This window comes from Taurulus bubalis (genome assembly GCF_910589615.1).
Source record: "Taurulus bubalis genome assembly, chromosome: 13".
Classification (NCBI taxonomy): domain Eukaryota; kingdom Metazoa; phylum Chordata; class Actinopteri; order Perciformes; family Cottidae; genus Taurulus; species Taurulus bubalis.
In genome coordinates this window covers 14010816-14027168 of record NC_136601.1, presented here as the reverse complement: position 1 = coordinate 14027168, position 16353 = coordinate 14010816, and the positions used below count along the sequence as shown (strand labels likewise).

At 43.4% G+C, this 16353-nt stretch overlaps 1 protein-coding gene across 3 annotated transcripts in view; it reads left to right on the top strand.

Annotated features, from left to right (window-relative positions):
* The window catches only part of LOC306745573 (protocadherin gamma-C5-like), a gene marked incomplete at its 5' end in the record, with an annotated part of 38864 nt that extends 23306 nt beyond the window's left edge, over nt 1–15558 (top strand). For 2 of the 3 annotated variants that reach the window (XM_079228384.1, XM_079228385.1), the window contains 3 exons: nt 8439–8497; nt 11685–11782; nt 13349–15558. In XM_079228384.1, the coding sequence (XP_079084510.1) occupies nt 8439–8497; nt 11685–11782; nt 13349–13644 (453 nt within the window). In that variant the 3' untranslated portion in view covers nt 13645–15558. The remainder of the gene's footprint in view (nt 1–8438; nt 8498–11684; nt 11783–13348) is intronic. The other variant, XM_079228386.1, reaches the window with a different exon arrangement.
* Between the last annotated feature and the right edge of the window lie 795 nt (nt 15559–16353).

Below are 16353 nucleotides of genomic sequence, written 5' to 3'. Positions count from 1 at the left end.
AAAAACGTTTAGCAAGATAATTTGATCTTTTATTTCGTTCAATTAATTATAAACCTAAAACAAGAGATCAACCTATCCCATGGCCTTATGTGAAAAGAATGGTGTAATATTTAATTGAAATGTTCAGGTTAAACTAGTTTGAGAGCCATCTATATATTTCGCTCTAACTTTCTGTGGGCCACTTTATGTTGTATAGTTTGCAACAATGATACTTTCTTATTGATGTTGCTTCCCTAACAAATGTATTGTTGATTTAGCCTACATGGTCGCAATCTTAAAATGGTCGTCTTCGTGGCTTTTTATAGCTTATTTTGTATTCATGTTTTCATGTTTTCATTTGTACTTCTTAATGAAGCCCCTTTTTTACTTCCCATCGACATACTTACGTGTTAGGGGAAAGCCTTTTTGGAAACAATGCCACCCTGCGGATACAAATAGCATTGCTATAAATAACAGCTGCTTGGAACACTGCTGTGTTTTGATAATGAGGAGCTCTCTCTGCATTTTTATTAAACCATAGAACATTTAGATAACATTTATTCTCCATAGTTTTTCTTGGATTAAGAAAAAAATGCATTTTACACAGTCATGGCATATTCCGCTGTTGTCCAGTTGGCCTTCTCAAACTTTTACAATGAGACTTAGTTTGATACTTGCCTGCCAGTGGAAGTGGAGTCACTGGAAAGTTTTCAGTGTGTGTGTGAGCTGTGTGACTGAGCTCGTCCAGCCCTGCCCGCCAATGGGGGAAGGCCTCTGTGGCCTCTCCCCGCCCATGTGTGGAGCGAGGCAGAGACAGAGCAGGGAGTTTCAGCGAAGGCAGAAAATACTTTGATTTTCGTCCTCGTTTTTTCTTAAAAGACGGGCGAAATGATCACATCAAAACTTCCCATCGCTCTATTTTTAAAAAGGAAATGTATATCATCAAGCCCGACCGCCTCGTTTTAACATTACTATGGATACGTTACGGTGAAAGAAGAAGTTAAAAACTTTCCCGTTCTCCGATCCTCGGAGCGCAGCACAATGGACTCCAAACAGAGGAAGCGCTCCGGAGGAGGGAGGCTGCGGAGGCTCTGCTTTTATCTAGCGTGCCTCTCCTGCGCCTCGGCTCAGCTCAGCTATTCCGTATCGGAGGAACTAAGCCCGGGCTCTGTCGTTGGGAATATCGCTAAAGATTTGGGTCTTACTGCTCAGGGGATTGTTCAGAGGAGATTGCGGGTGGTCTCGGAATCCACAACGCAGTATTTTGAGGTGAAGCAGGCGACCGGCGATTTGGTCATCAAGCAAACAATTGACAGGGAGCAAATGTGCGAACTAAGTTTAACATGTTCACTACATCTTCAAATACTTCTGGAGGAACCTTTAGACATTCATCGCGTCGAGGTGGACATTCTAGATGTGAATGACAACGCACCGCAGTTTTCAACCAGCAACATTTCTCTGGAGATATCAGAGGCGGCCGCTCCAGGCACCAAGTTCCGTTTGGAGAGCGCGCACGACCCGGACGTGGGTACCAACTCGTTACGTACTTACCATCTCGCAGCTAATGACTTTTTTATTTTGAATGTGGAAACTAAAAGTGACGGCAGCAAGTTTCCAGAGCTGCTGGTGGATAAACCTTTGGACAGGGAGACGCAGGCCTCGTTTCGCCTTTTGCTCACTGCGATAGATGGAGGCCAGCCGGTGAAATCTGGCACAACACTTATGCTCATTAAAATTCTGGATGTAAATGACAATGCGCCCGTTTTTGACGAGCCGGTGAAGAAAGTTAGGCTTTTAGAAAATGTTGCACGGGGCACTTTAGTGACAACATTGAACGCGACTGACGCGGATTCGGGTAACAACGGAGAAATATCTTTCCTTTTTAGTAAGTACACACCGGAACGCGTTATCAACCTTTTCAGTGTGGATTCTAAAAGCGGGGAGATCCGTGTGAAGGGGGATGTGGATTACGAGAAAGCCACTGCATACCACATCACAGTGCAGGCCAGAGATGGGGGCTCCCCCGCTATGGAGGGGTCGTGTAACGTCATAGTGGACATCATTGATGTGAATGACAACGCACCAGAGGTAACACTGACTAAACTAACTAGTCCTATCAGAGAGGACTCGGCTCCAGAGACTGTGATAGCGCTCATAAGTGCACGGGACCTGGACTCTTCTGCAAATGGGGAGGTCACATTAACTGTCCAATCAGGTTTACCGTTTAAACTTAATTCAGCTTTTAGCATGCATTACAGCCTCACCACTGCTGGAAACCTGGACCGTGAGACTGTCCCAGAGTACACAGTGGTCATCAAGGCCACTGATGCCGGTTCCCCTCCCCTTTCATCACAAACCACCTTTGTGGTGAAGCTCTCTGATGTAAATGACAATGCTCCCACCTTCTCCCAGCCTTCATACTCTGTGGACATCCCAGAGAACAATGCTCCCAGTGCCCCTATTGCTGCTGTTTCAGCCACTGATCCAGACCTTGGTGACAATGCCCGCATCTCCTACTCTATCTTTCCCAGCATGGTCCAGGGCTCACCTATCTCTTCTTATGTCTATATTAACCCAGAGAGTGGCCACATCTACAGCATGCGCTCTCTGGATCATGAACAGCTTAAAGCTTTCCGTATTGAGGTGCAGGCTCGGGATGCCGGAGCGCCCCAAAGGACAGCCAACGTCACGGTGCATGTCTTTGTGGTGGATGTGAATGACAATGTGCCAGTGATTGTTCACCCCTCCTACCCAAAAGACAAAGGAATACAGTTAACTGTGCCCCCATCTGTGGGCCCAGGGCACCTCGTAAATAAACTTGTAGGGGTGGATGCAGACAGTGGGCACAATGCATGGTTGTTCTACTCCATCGTCCCTGGACCAAATGCTGGCATGTTCCGTATTGGGGCCCACAACGGTGAGCTCCGCACAGCCCGCAAATGGGCAGAGGAGGAAGGGGGCTCGTCTTATGACATCGTGGTCATCATTCAGGACAATGGTGACCCGCCAAAGTCCAGTTCTGTGAACATTACAGTAACTGTTGATGAGAAAGGCGCGATTAATGATGCTCCGGCAAGGCCTCGCCACACACCTTTCTACCACCGCACTGGGATGTCGGACATCACTTTTTACCTCATCATCGCTCTAGCCTCTGTATCAGCTGTGTCCTTTATCACTTTTGTCATCCTCATGGTACGTTGCCTAAGGCACCGTGACCCAGGGCTCGAAGACTCTGACTGCTGCTGCTACGGTCGTCATAGGTCGAGCCGCTACCATCAGAGGCCAAGCAAGGACCTGCACCTGCAGCTAAATACTGATGGGCCCATACGATATATGGAGGTCGTGGGTGGTAACCAGGACCCGAACACACGCACCTACAGGCCCTGTTACTCCACCCTATCCAGCCGGAGTGACTTTGTATTTATGAAGACACCCATGATGAGTCACAACAACACGCTGAGTCACAACAACACGCTCAACATGACACTCAGCAGGAAGCACCTTATGAACTCAGCCTGTGAGGTGAGGGATTAGAGCAAGCATGGCATTGGTGGGATGTGCCATTGTGGGATAAGACATTACAGGTGTTTCAGTGTCTATGGGTTCAGGAAATGCCTTAACTATTTAAAAAAAATGTTGTTCACATGCAGTTTTGATTTTGTAATGCTATATTTATACCATGTAATCTAGATTCCCTATGTCATGTAGCTCTGCAGTATTTTAAAACCTCACTTGTTTTATCTGGAGGCTCTCTGTCTACATGGTGAAACAGCTCTACACAGGTTTGGGAAGAGTGAAGAACATCTTAATATTTAATTTAACCTGAGGCTAGGACATGTGGTGTTACTATACCTGACTTCAAGTAACTTAACGACAGAGAGGATTTGTTCCTTATTGATAGAAAGTTACAGATAAAGTCAGGCAGAAAGACAATAGTTGGAGAGGAAATGTCAAAAGAGGTGGACACATAAGTGATCCTAACAGATGGAGAGGAAGAGACAGACAGATGAAAATATCCTGCAGTGTTGGCTCAGGGTAATGGCTGGGAGACATGGGAACAGGATGATGGGGGGAAAGAGAGGAAAAGGGCCAAGGAAATAAAATGGTCAGAGGGTAGGGGTGGGGGAGTCAAAGAATAAAGCAGTGGCTGAAAAACAGGAATTCATGGGGTCAGTGGCTTGACCCCTGACTTCCTGTTGTCCTCTGAACTTTGGGTGATTGGTTCCAGGACTCTGCATCACATGAGTGAGGATGTTTTCACTGTGTAAGTTCTGCACAGACATTTCTATTTTCGATCAGCAATTACTATTGTGGGGTGTGAAGCAAAGCTAACCAGATAATAATCACATGCATGAGACACAGACGACCCATTTAGTGTTTTGACGTAGAGGAAGCACTGTCAGGGATAGAAGATTGCCGAGAGTGTTGTCACCAGGATGAGTCACTTTACCGGATTCAATGAAAAAAAGTATGAGATTTTCTCTTCCTAAACCCATTCATCCTCAGAGTTCATCCATAACCATGCCATGTGTAATGTAGAGTTCGATTGAAGATTATTATTGTTGCTGTGGTGTTTTGTGAAAGCTATTTTTTCTCAACACAACAGGATCTTTACTCTTGTGTCTGTACATCCATGAGATTCTCCTGTTTCTCATGAGTCTTTATTACATAGACACTCTCTCTGTGCTGAATTAGGTTGTTCCTGAGGTCAGCAGGATGCCATCTGTCTCCTTGCTCTAGTGACACGTGTCGATGCGGACAACACAGGAAAAAAAGAGGCAGGGCTCGAGAAAAATAAAAGAAGGATGGCTCTTTACGCACGTGGGCCATGGCGACAGACGGCGCAGGCTATAATGGCTTTAGAGCTGCAGCCATCACTGTGGGTGTTTATGTGCTTGCGTGTGAGATTGTGTGTAGAAAAAGTCAGGCACGAGGAGCCTCCAGTAGTGTGTAACTTTAGCAGGACCCTGGGGCCTTCGTACCCAATTGTCAGTCACTTCCTACTGCCCTTCTCTGTACGCTCTATTCATCAGCAGTGTGCTGTTTTGGTGTACTCTATTTAACCGTGTGCAAACACAGAAAGTTTGTGGGATAGTTATAATGATCTTAGAAACATTAGTTGATAATTTAAAAGGTTTATTTGCTCCCTCTTGCCCCACAACATATTCCTCTTTGCATTGAAAGAGAAAGATTCCCATGATTAACTGACTCAGTTACATGCCAGGAACATGCCATGTAATTCTGATGTCATGACTGACCAATTAAGTTGCCTCTTCACTTCAATATTTGCAGTTATTCCCCTCTCTACACAAGCACATGTATAAACTCAAAGCAGGATCTGAATAGTCCCATGACCATGTGTTAGTTCAGTCTTTGAGCCTGTGGGAGTTTACAAGAGTTGGCACGTGCACTGAGTTCGGCCAAGTGTTTTGTAAATATACTTTTATATGGATGGCGTAGCTGCACATGCGACAAACTGGCTCATGCGGTTCAGAAAAACTGTCCTCAGGGGTTTTGTGAGTTGAGTCATGATGTTTGTCTAAAAGGAGAGGAATATCTAAATCAAGCAGCACACATTGTGCTTTTCTCTTGTCACAGTGCTCGGTCTTTCCCTCGTCATGAATTAACAATATAATGAAGCCAGCATTTTAGTGGCAACACATTCTATTTTTCTATATATCTTTAGATTTCTGCTGGCATACTAATTGCCTATGTGCTGAAGGTTATGATATAGTGACTGGTCTGTGTATGTCTAAGCATGTTGAAAGGGATCAGAGCCACAGAACAGACATGATGTCCTCTGTTCAGATGGAGCACCACATGCAGTTTAGCCACAGTTCTTTTAACATCAATATAATGTGTGCATGTGATAGGAAACTGAATCTTTCACAAAGTACCAGATGGACCTGTATGTGAAGTGAGTTTCTGCATATATTGTATCGTTTCACCCATGTCACAGGGAGAGAACGGGATGAGAATGTATTTGTTTTGCACAGCTAATAAACCTTTGTGTACCATAATAGAGAAGTGGTTAAGCAGTAAACCAGATGTTTTAGCTCACATTTCTTCAAACATGCTGGATCAAGTCCAGATGTGTCCATGAGCTGATCACTCCAGTTTATACCCCCTGTTAAATCCCGTGCTCACATAATCACACATTTTGAATATCCATATCATCTCTTTATAGTTGTTCAACTGTTGTATATTGTGTTGTGGTAGCTAAGGGACTCTGTCAGGTTGTAAAGCACAAGAGCCCTCAAAGCTCTTTGGTTCAATTTAAAGATGGAAGGAAAGCATACTGACAGTGTATGAAGCTGCCTGGCTGGTGTGACAGCCTTTCAATTGTATGAGAATCAGGGCCCACAGAGCTGTAATCCCGTCATCTTTCTCCATTGACCTAGTCTCCCTGACTCGTAGTTTACATCCTCTCTCTATCTCCTGCCTTTTAAATTGAACCTGCACTCTGGGGGGGAAAAAGCTTTTGTGCAATTTGTTACGTTTTCATCTCATTTTAAGTTATCAACTTACGTCAGAGACTATGAAACAACAAAAACAAGCACATCTTAAGATGCTCAGATAACTGGATCTAAAGTCAATTATATTTTGATCCCTGCATGTCATTAAACCTGGCTTGAGATTGATTTTCTCTGGCAACTGTTGTTGTCTAAATAACCTAAGAACACAGCAACTCTTTACAGTTTGTGGTCCGGCTGAGTGAAAAGATTCCCTTTATTCCACATGCTTGTATGGGATTAGACCTTGGAAATGACAAGCGTGTGTCTGTGAGTGTTTGTGTGGTGAGAGCGGGTCACACAGCTGGAATGCTGGGCCTCTCTGTGGATGTTTGCCTCCACACAGTGATGATTTTTCTCTCTATCCTAAAGCTCAGACAGACTTGCATGCCCACGCACATAGACACATCGCTGAGTCCACTTTTAAACTCGAAACATCGACCACGTTCTGCTCTGAAGGGAGGACAAGAGTTCAAATATGCCCTCCTCTTCTCATCCTCGTCCACTATGGTTGTATGTTGCAATAATGACAGCTTGTGAATTCTGGCATGACAGTTTGTTACACAGATATATCTAAGCACACTTTTATTGAGTGTTTAAGACTCAACTGAAGGTGAAACAGACCCTTTTGTAGACAACATTGAAAGGAAATGGACTATCAGCTATTTTCACTCAACACTACATGGATCATAGCAAGGGTTCTTCAATAGTTGGATTATTGAACAGACACGGATTGCTATAAAACTCGCTTACCACATTATCATTCACACTCCCCCTCACTATTTGCAATGTCCTTTGTAGGTCTTACCAGACAATATTCCAACGTTGCTTCTTTGTCTCTCCTATTTAGGTAGCTGTTGAGTTCTCTGTAACTCTCTTTTTTTTGCCGTGGCAGCAACTTGTTATGAACACAATTCTCTATTTCACTTTTTTTTAACAACCTGTGTTGCCTTGTCTGTTCTTTTTGTGCATTCAATAAGTCACCATTCACTGGGGCATTCGTTCCTTGTTTACATGTATGCTAATAGATGCTCCCGTCTCAACTGTTCCTTTTGTGTAGGTATTTACTAGTTCGGTTTTCTCTCTCTCTCTCTCGCTTCTTTCCATCCTTCCCTCGGGTAGAACATCTCTTTTAATAATGCAGCACATCATCCTACCGGCCTCTCTCTCCTGGGAGCTCTTGTGTCGATTAGGCGGCAGAATCTGGAGCCAAGCCAAGGTCTATTCACCGCATCACTGCACAACAAGAGAGCCTGAGAGAGAGGGAAAGAGCTAGAGAGATGGAAAAGACATGGTGGTATGGCCAGCGAGGTGGAAATGGACAAGAGTGCAAAGGGCTTGAAGACATTTATAGAGAGAAGCAGGGACACATAAAGAAGAGAGAGGCTTTTATCACTGCTGAGCCACCATCGTTGCCTTATCTTCATGACGTTTTGGTATGAAAATAACACAGTGTTACCTTCCAAGGACTCTATCTGTCCTCTGCGTCTATTAAATAGATTCATACGAGAGTCCTGTAGTTACTCAATTGGCAGTGAAGCTCACCAATCTGTCTCCCAAAAAATATTGTTGGAGAGTTATGTTTTGCCTGCACTTTGTTGCCAATGATTCTTGACCCTGATTCATCTTGCGGTGTATGTGCATTTTCAGCTTCTATAACTGATTTTGCAGTTATGTGATCCTGTAGTTATCTTTTTGATATGATCTGCCTTTTGTTTTTGTTGTGAATCCCATTTTGTCTTTGTTTGTTTGTGTGTGTGAGTTTCCCTGCTGCATTTTATGCTCCACAGCTTTTGGAACAACATGGATACCTGAGCAACATAAATCACAGACAGACACACAGACATACAGCATCACACACAGATGTGCCAGCCCCATCTCAGAAACGACCTCCTCTTGTTGCAATGAAACATACAACTCATGTTGCAACTTCTCTTTTCTTTACAGCAAAAGCCCCCCAACAATGACTGGCGCTTCACACAGGGACCGAGACCTGGACCTAGTGGGTGAGTAAAGGGAGACACACACATATATATATATGATATATACAGTATATCAATATAGGATAACATGCTTAGTAATGTCAAGGACATGAGGCAAGCTTATCGTTAAGACAGAGGGAGTGATGAAGGATGAGGAATACAACAGGAGGGGGATGGTAGTGATAAGAACTCGCTGCCTGCAGAGTGCTGATTGTAAAGAGCTGATGACATCAAAGTCACATCTGAATCAGACTTTTAATTACACTGCAGTGATGCTTTTATTGCACGATTCTACTCAGTGATTTACACTCCTGAATGAGCATCTCTGCCTGGTTCCTGGCTTCTTTATAAAATGGCTGCCGCAGCTCCCCTCCCCCTCCCCTCCTGTTCCTCTCCTCTCTGCGCTCTCTCTGCCTGTGCGCCATCACCCAGTACTACTGATGAGGGACGGTGACCAGAGCTAGTGGGGGGGGATTGGATCGTGTATTTATCCTTCCTGCACTCTTTTCTGTTTCAGCCACAAATGCGAGGTCCTACTGACTCGCTTAAACGATAGATTAATTGTCTATCTATTTCAGTCGTGTGTTTTAGTGACTGTTTATGACAATGGTTAATGGTTGCTACATGCCCATATTGTGTGGGCTAAAACAGAGGGAGTGCAGTAACAGTTTTCACAACAATGATTGCACAACACATTCTCTCAGTTAAGTTTTCTCCCTGAAACATACCAGGTGGGGCAAAATGCTCTTTTGAGCCAAGTCAGGAAAATGTTAGACACACACTGACACAAACACCACTGTCGTACCACTGGGAAAACTAACACTAACTCCAGCCTTCAGTCAAATACACAATGGTTCTTGCAGACTGTATAACCTGTTGTGTTTTTAGTCCCCACATGCCATACGGTACACACATACGATGGACGCCGAAGAGTGGGACAAGGTACTAATTTAGACGTAGACACTAAATGGTCACTTTCTGTCCTTAGAAGCTGATCAGTGTTCAGGTTAGTCAAGTCACTGTTCGGTGGAAGAGGGACCTGATCACAAATCGGCTGATAAGGGCAGAGAGTCTAACATATTGTAGGTAGTGCACTGCAGTTGAGTGCTGTACTGTGTGTAGATGTACCTAACCCATAGCTTCTGTTAGTCTCCCTAAAAGTTTGATGGGGTTTGTTGATCGATGTGCTTAGGCCACAATGCCTGCTGTGGCGTAGAAAGGATTGTGACTCTTTTGAGTTTGTGTGCAGTGTTTTGTAGATTTATTAATGTTATGCCTTGTATGTGTGCTATACATATAGTCATTATACCCTGAGAGCTCTTGTTTTCTCTACTTCTAGGAGACTGGCTTACCATAGAGTGTTGCCTTTGATGTGTGTCTGTGATGGTTGTAGCTCAACATCACCACATGCGGCTTTTTCATGTAATTTATCAACAACAAGAAACAGACAATACAGAAGGCTGTTTCATGATTAATTTCTTTAAAACACAGGTGAGGGGTTACAAAGTTCCTCAATGAAGTAAATAGCACTCCATGCACAATTCCTGAGGTCAGATGCCAGCATGTACATCATGTGACATCATGTGCCTTAAATTAAATTAAACAAGTTAATGTCTACAAGGTTCACTGCAAAACAAGAAGACCCATCCTTAGAGATAAAACAGGTCATGTGAGGTTGCAGAGGAAAACGACATCCTTGTCTGGCCAACCAGGGACATCCCCCTGGGCCACAGTTGACACTCTTGCCCACAGGAAGTGATAATCCTGACCACAGGAAGCGCTTAACACAACCACAGGAAATTATAGGACATTATAGTACAGAGAGATGCTAATTTAGCTCAAATTAAGCATGCCCTTTTATCTAAAGTGATGTGAAGAGGCACAAAATGGCTGCCCTGGCTTTACTGACCATACTCTTGCCCAGCCTGTTTCTCATTGGCTGTCTGGCACAGACCAAACATATTTCTCTCCCTCAGTCTCTCTCTGGCGCCAAACTGAGAACCACTTCAGAGTTTTGGCAGCACAATCTGGCAACCTGCTCTTGAACAAATCCCTGTTTTTATGTTAGAATTCCTTTTTGTGTCCTTTACTTTCCCTTAATACCCTGATGTAGACCAATTTGTCCAAGGATTGTTTTAGTTGGTTTGAAACAGAAAACAGAGTGTCACTTATTATCTCCCATCTATTTAACACACTAGTTATATGCATATAGTCCTGCTTTTCTCATGTATTGCTACTGCCTGTGTTTGTCAGATAGTGAGTTCTCAGACTTCAATGTGTCATTAAATGTCCTCTTTAAAGCTGTACACTTAATGATCATCCACTAAATGCCCTCATGGTCAAACAACCAATGTATTGAACGCACAATTCAGGAGGATGAGAAATTAGTTAAAAACATGCATATTGTTTTTGCACTGCAAAATGGTTTCATCGGATATGTTGTGACTTCTGCTGGTCTTGTATTGAAGTGGAGGGACATGTATCTATTATTTCTCTTACAGTGTACCAGTACTATGAAGAAAACATACTGCAGTTTCATGGTTGTTCCAAAATACGATCTTAAAATCCACATATAGAGGTTTATTGGCACATTGGGAAAAGGAGCAGAGCCCAGATTAAAACATTGTGACCTAGATCTAGTTGTTAAGTTTGTGCTGGTGTCACAAGAGTTTGAGTGGAAATAAGTGAGCATAATAGATCGCAGGTCTGCATTCTCCTTTGTTGCCCCCACATGCAAATTGCAGACTTTAAATAAACAAGCCTTTGAAGGTGAAATTTGCCCAGACGGAAATGCTCAGTGCCTACTGAGCGCTGCATGTGTGACTATGCAGATAGCTATTTCCTTTTAAAAGGGGATAATTAAATATTTATTTAGATTTGCTAGATGGCGCAGCGCTCACGGTCATACCGGAGAGAGTGAATACCATACAATGTTGACCGTGTGAATGCGCGAACACGCTTGCTTCTGTGTGTAAGTGTGCAGAAAGACAGGAGTGTGTTTAAGAGTGCATATTTGTTTGAGACACACCCTGTTTGTAAACTATCCTTGTTTTCCTTGCTGAGTTCCCTTCAGCCTGTGTATTTGGCCATCAGCTGCTTTGCCTTTACATCATAAACCACCAACTGTCAAACCAGTGAGCTAAACACACACGCAGTGGAGAGGATGAACAACCAGTTATTTACAGTTGTTCTTTCCTTGTTTTCGCCACAGTGCAACTGGAGGACCTGAGGTTGCCATGGGAACTGGGCCCTGGCCCCAACCCCCAACTGAGGCTGAGCAGCTTCAGGCCCTGATGGCTGCAGCCAACGGTGAGTCCTGTACCTCGTCATCCTATCGATTCATCTTCTCTTTTCCAAACCAGTTGTTCTCTTCATAAGCTTAGCGAGGGGCAGAGGTTGTTTATTTAGGTTCCTGATTGGTTGGAGGGCAACTAGCGAGACTCGCTCATTGATAAAGCTCTCTCTCGGTCCACATTGATGTTTCCATTTCGTGTTTGTGTGTTAATAACTATTCAGAGAATATTCAGACAGTTGACGTAACTACCTGCAGTTGATTTGTTGAATTCAACTACATGACGACAGTGATGCATGTTTCCACTGTAAACACTCATCACATGCACAGTGTTTTACCAAAAGCAGAAGCTATAGAGCTAAATGAAAAGTTATGTAATATGACACCTTTAGGCTCATATATAACTAAAGATCCCCATATTGCACAACGTGTCCTCCTTCTACTGCCCTATTTCTCTGTTCCTGCAGTGACTGCCAAACCCGGCACTGCAGAGAGACACACACAGTTATTCTTAATAATAACATGAACAAATATGCAGAAAAGATGGAGGGACAAACTTGACATGATGTATTCCCAAATAGACTCAAGTCATTGTTTCCACTGTTCTTTAAACCATTGACAAATCACACATCCCTACCTCTACACGCACAATCACACCCTCCCCCCTCTTGGACACTGCACCGGACGCCGTGTGGAATTTTTCCATCGGAGTGAACAGAGAGAGAAAAGACTCTGTCTTGGGTATTATGGTAACCTGCATGTCAGCACAACATTAGATATAATTAACAGTCGGTGCCATCAGGAAGAAATAATAAAATAGTCTGTGTTAAATATTGAACATCTCTGGTGTATACTTACTGCCACTGTGTTGATCAGCACAGCGCAATCGGTTAACAAAGCACTGTGCAGAAAGATTCATTATAAAATGTGTTTTCAGATACCGCATGTGACGTTTTAGAAGCCAGTTAGCAGCATTACAGTTTCCGTGTGCATATGTGTTTATATAGGCTGAGAGGAGCTACAGGATGGGGGAGGGAGCGTTTGTGTCTTAGGTTCTGCAATGCAGGGGCTAGGGGAGAATTATGAGCTGAGCAGCTACGTCATGCGCACGCACACACTGAGGGAATGCATGATAGAAAACCAGAAACACTGAGGAGTATGTTGGAGAGACAGTATCATCATCTCTGTTAAGAAAAGAAAAAGCTATGCACAATCAACCACTGTGTAACAGAATCAGAACCATTTATTGTCAGGTATGTTTTTACATACAAGGAATTCGTCATGGTGGGTGGTGCATAACATTAAATAATAAACACAGTGCAAGAAATAGTAGCACTCTTTTTCCTTTTTTATTCATATCTTGTTAGTTCACTGCATCATCATGGTCTGCCTGAGCAATGGGATATGTTTATAACAAATGTAATATTCACACTTATTTCTTGGTTTAATCTTCTCTTATGACCTATTTTCATTTCATTCCTTTAATATAACACTGTCACATAAAATGTTAGTTTTCTAACAAATTTCATCCCTGTCTCCTCTCCCACCTGTCCATTCCCCCACTCTGTCACTCTTCCCCCCAGAAGTAAGCGAGGCCACGGGCACACTGGGACCTGGCACCATGGGCCTGAGCACCCGCTACAGCCCCCAGTTCACCCTGCAGCACGTGCCCGACTATCGCCAGAACGTCTACATCCCCGGGAGCACGGCCACCCTGACCTCCAACCCCCAGCAGCAGCAGATGCAGCAGCAGGCCACCGCCCAGCAGGCGGCGCAGCAGGCGCTGCCCCCGCCCCAGGTCTCGGCCCAGCCCGAGCCTCCCAAGGCCGCCCAGACCCCTGCCTCCAAGAAGAAGTCAACCAAGAAGGAGAAGAAGTAGAGTTTGACGAAGAGAGGTGGAGGAATGGTGAACCCGGCCTGATCTGATGATAAATGCAACCCCCCATGCCCCCCATAAGGTATCTTACTGCTCTGCCGTCACTCATGTTAGCCACGGTCTAAATAATGACGGCAAATCACTTTTGACTACATGGACGTTGGATAGATGTTGATGGTTCTTTGAAAGTGTCTTGAATGTGCTGAAGGCGGTTGTTGGTGTTGATAACCCGTGCTGTGCTAACTTTTTAGTATTGCTCGCATCATTTTTGTTGGTAGATAATTTTGGCAGGGTATGGGGGGTTATTGTGATTTGTGTTTTTCTTTTGGCAAAATCAAATGAACTTGGACAAAGCGATTCAGTGTAAGGAACCTTGCTGGGATGACAAGGCTAAACGCAGTGATGTATTCAGAGATGAAATGTTAATGTCTTTCATGTTGGATTTATTGTGCTCTTTCCCCAAGATGGAAAGTCAGCTATTGTAAAGTACGCTAGTTGCCATCCATTAGATTCCTATATAGGGTCGGCCTTGCAGGGTCTTAAACCATAAGTCCTGTGGATATAAGGCTGTTGTTTCACAGGTATTACAAACTCTTCTGCATGCTCTTTAAGGTTCAAACCACATATACTAGTTTATAGTTGCAAACTATGCATTGCAAAAGCATAACAGGAGGACATTCTGAATCCGTTATCCTCCCTCCAATCGCAGGTCAATATAATGCACATGTAGCATTTACTTGACACAAAATTAAAATGACTTTTTCAAGCATAGTAAAAAATATATATATAATGATCTGAGCATGCATCCAGAGGAAGGTGCTAGCAGAGGGTGGGGTGGCAGGATTCTGTGTCATTGAGTCACAAGCCATGCTGTCCATGCAGGTGGTATAGCAGCAGACTGGCTACTTGTGTAACACCTCCAGATGGGCACAGACATTTCTTGCTGCCCTGCACCCTCTACCCTCCCCTCCTCCTCACACCCAGCTCGTGTCCTCTCCTCACTCACTACCCCATGCCGAGAGCCAAACAAAGAGAAATGCACTGTTCGTATTTTGAAGATCAGATAATGAAGGGGTAGTAATCACTTCGGTCTTTGGGGAAAAGCATACACATGTGAGTGCTTAGGACTATCTAGACACTTTACAGGCCTCTAAGGCCTCGACTGAGTATTACCCCTCACTATCCTGAAGTGTTGAAGAACTTCTTGATGTGACACAGTAACATGTTTTTTTTCTTTGGGAGATAATGATTCAATAGCATAGAAGAATTGTTTGTATAAGATATGAAGTCTTTACTTTGCCGTCCATCTGTCCTTCAGGCCAGATACAACTGCATGAGAAAAAGCAGCTGGCAGGCTGGGTCAGAGGGAGTGGAAGGGGTGTGGTGAGGGGTCACAGACTGAGGTGGCACCATAACATCAACCAGAGGGATGATAAACAAAATTGGCTCTACCCACTGAATGTACAGAGGAACCACTGTTGATCTGCCCACTCCGTAAACTTTCTCTAATGCACTGACCCTGGTAGAGGTCAACAGAGCCAAGCACAGCTGTCCCTGTTGGTGAGGAGATACCACTCGAGAGCTCTTTGAAATGTCCCTCCTCTATTGGCATCATGAGAAACCATAGCCTCTCTACCACTCACCTCTCCGCTCCACTCCCTGGTCCTTTTGAGGCTCTTCTCCACTGTAAATAAGCACACAGTTCTGTCGATGGTATGAGCCAGTTGTTTGTATAGTAGGGATCAAGTCCAACAGTTTCAAAATAAAAGTCCCTCCCACAAGGCGTGGCTTACTACTGGAATGTGTTGCATTTTGTTTTTCAAGAAAAATAAGAAAACCAGTAAAAAAAAAAAAAAGAATCAATAATGAATAAAAATCTGAGATGTTTCTTCAACAGTTTGTGTTGCAATGTAGTAACTAAGCACCATGGAAGCCAACTAACTCTTCAGTGTAAATAAATGAATTAAAGACAACTTTAGATAAGTAAGCAAAGTGACACACGTAGACTAGTTAACTTGTGATATGTGTTGCGCATATTTTTGTGTTCAATTTCTCTCTACTATCTTTTGTCACCCTTTAAAGAAACAAAACAAAAAAATATGGAAATGTTTCTATCCTTCTGTAACCTCTTAATGTTCTTTTGCGGTGATTTTATCTTGTGCATTTGTGAAAGAATGCCTCTCATTCTCTTTCTGTCCATATGAACAAATGATTATAAATATTATATATGTGTATGTCCGTCCGCTGCTGAATTAATACTACTCTATCCTGCTGTATTATCTTTCTTATCAAATGCTTAGCCCCCACGCTATACCCCTGTGTTACTCTTATTTTTATGCTAATATTTATATTGCTGTTTTATTTTCTCTTGAACACTGACATTTCAAATAAAAAGATTCTGAAATCATTAAAAAAAATCATGTGTGGGTTGTTTGTTTTATGCTTGCCATCATACAGGCTATATTGAGTGAGTTAATTGTGTGCATAATCTACACTGCTAATATAACTATAAAGCAAGTAATCTCAGTCTGTGTGTCTGTCTTTAGCATATCTCAAGAACCGTCCATCCGACCTACGTCACACTTGGTGGGTGTATTGCTGGATACCCCGTTGAGCGCTTTGTCAAATGTGGTTTCATTTGGATATTGTGTTCAATATTAAAATACTTTAAATAGAAAAACAAACGGCGCTCTGTATAGCAACAGGCACTGA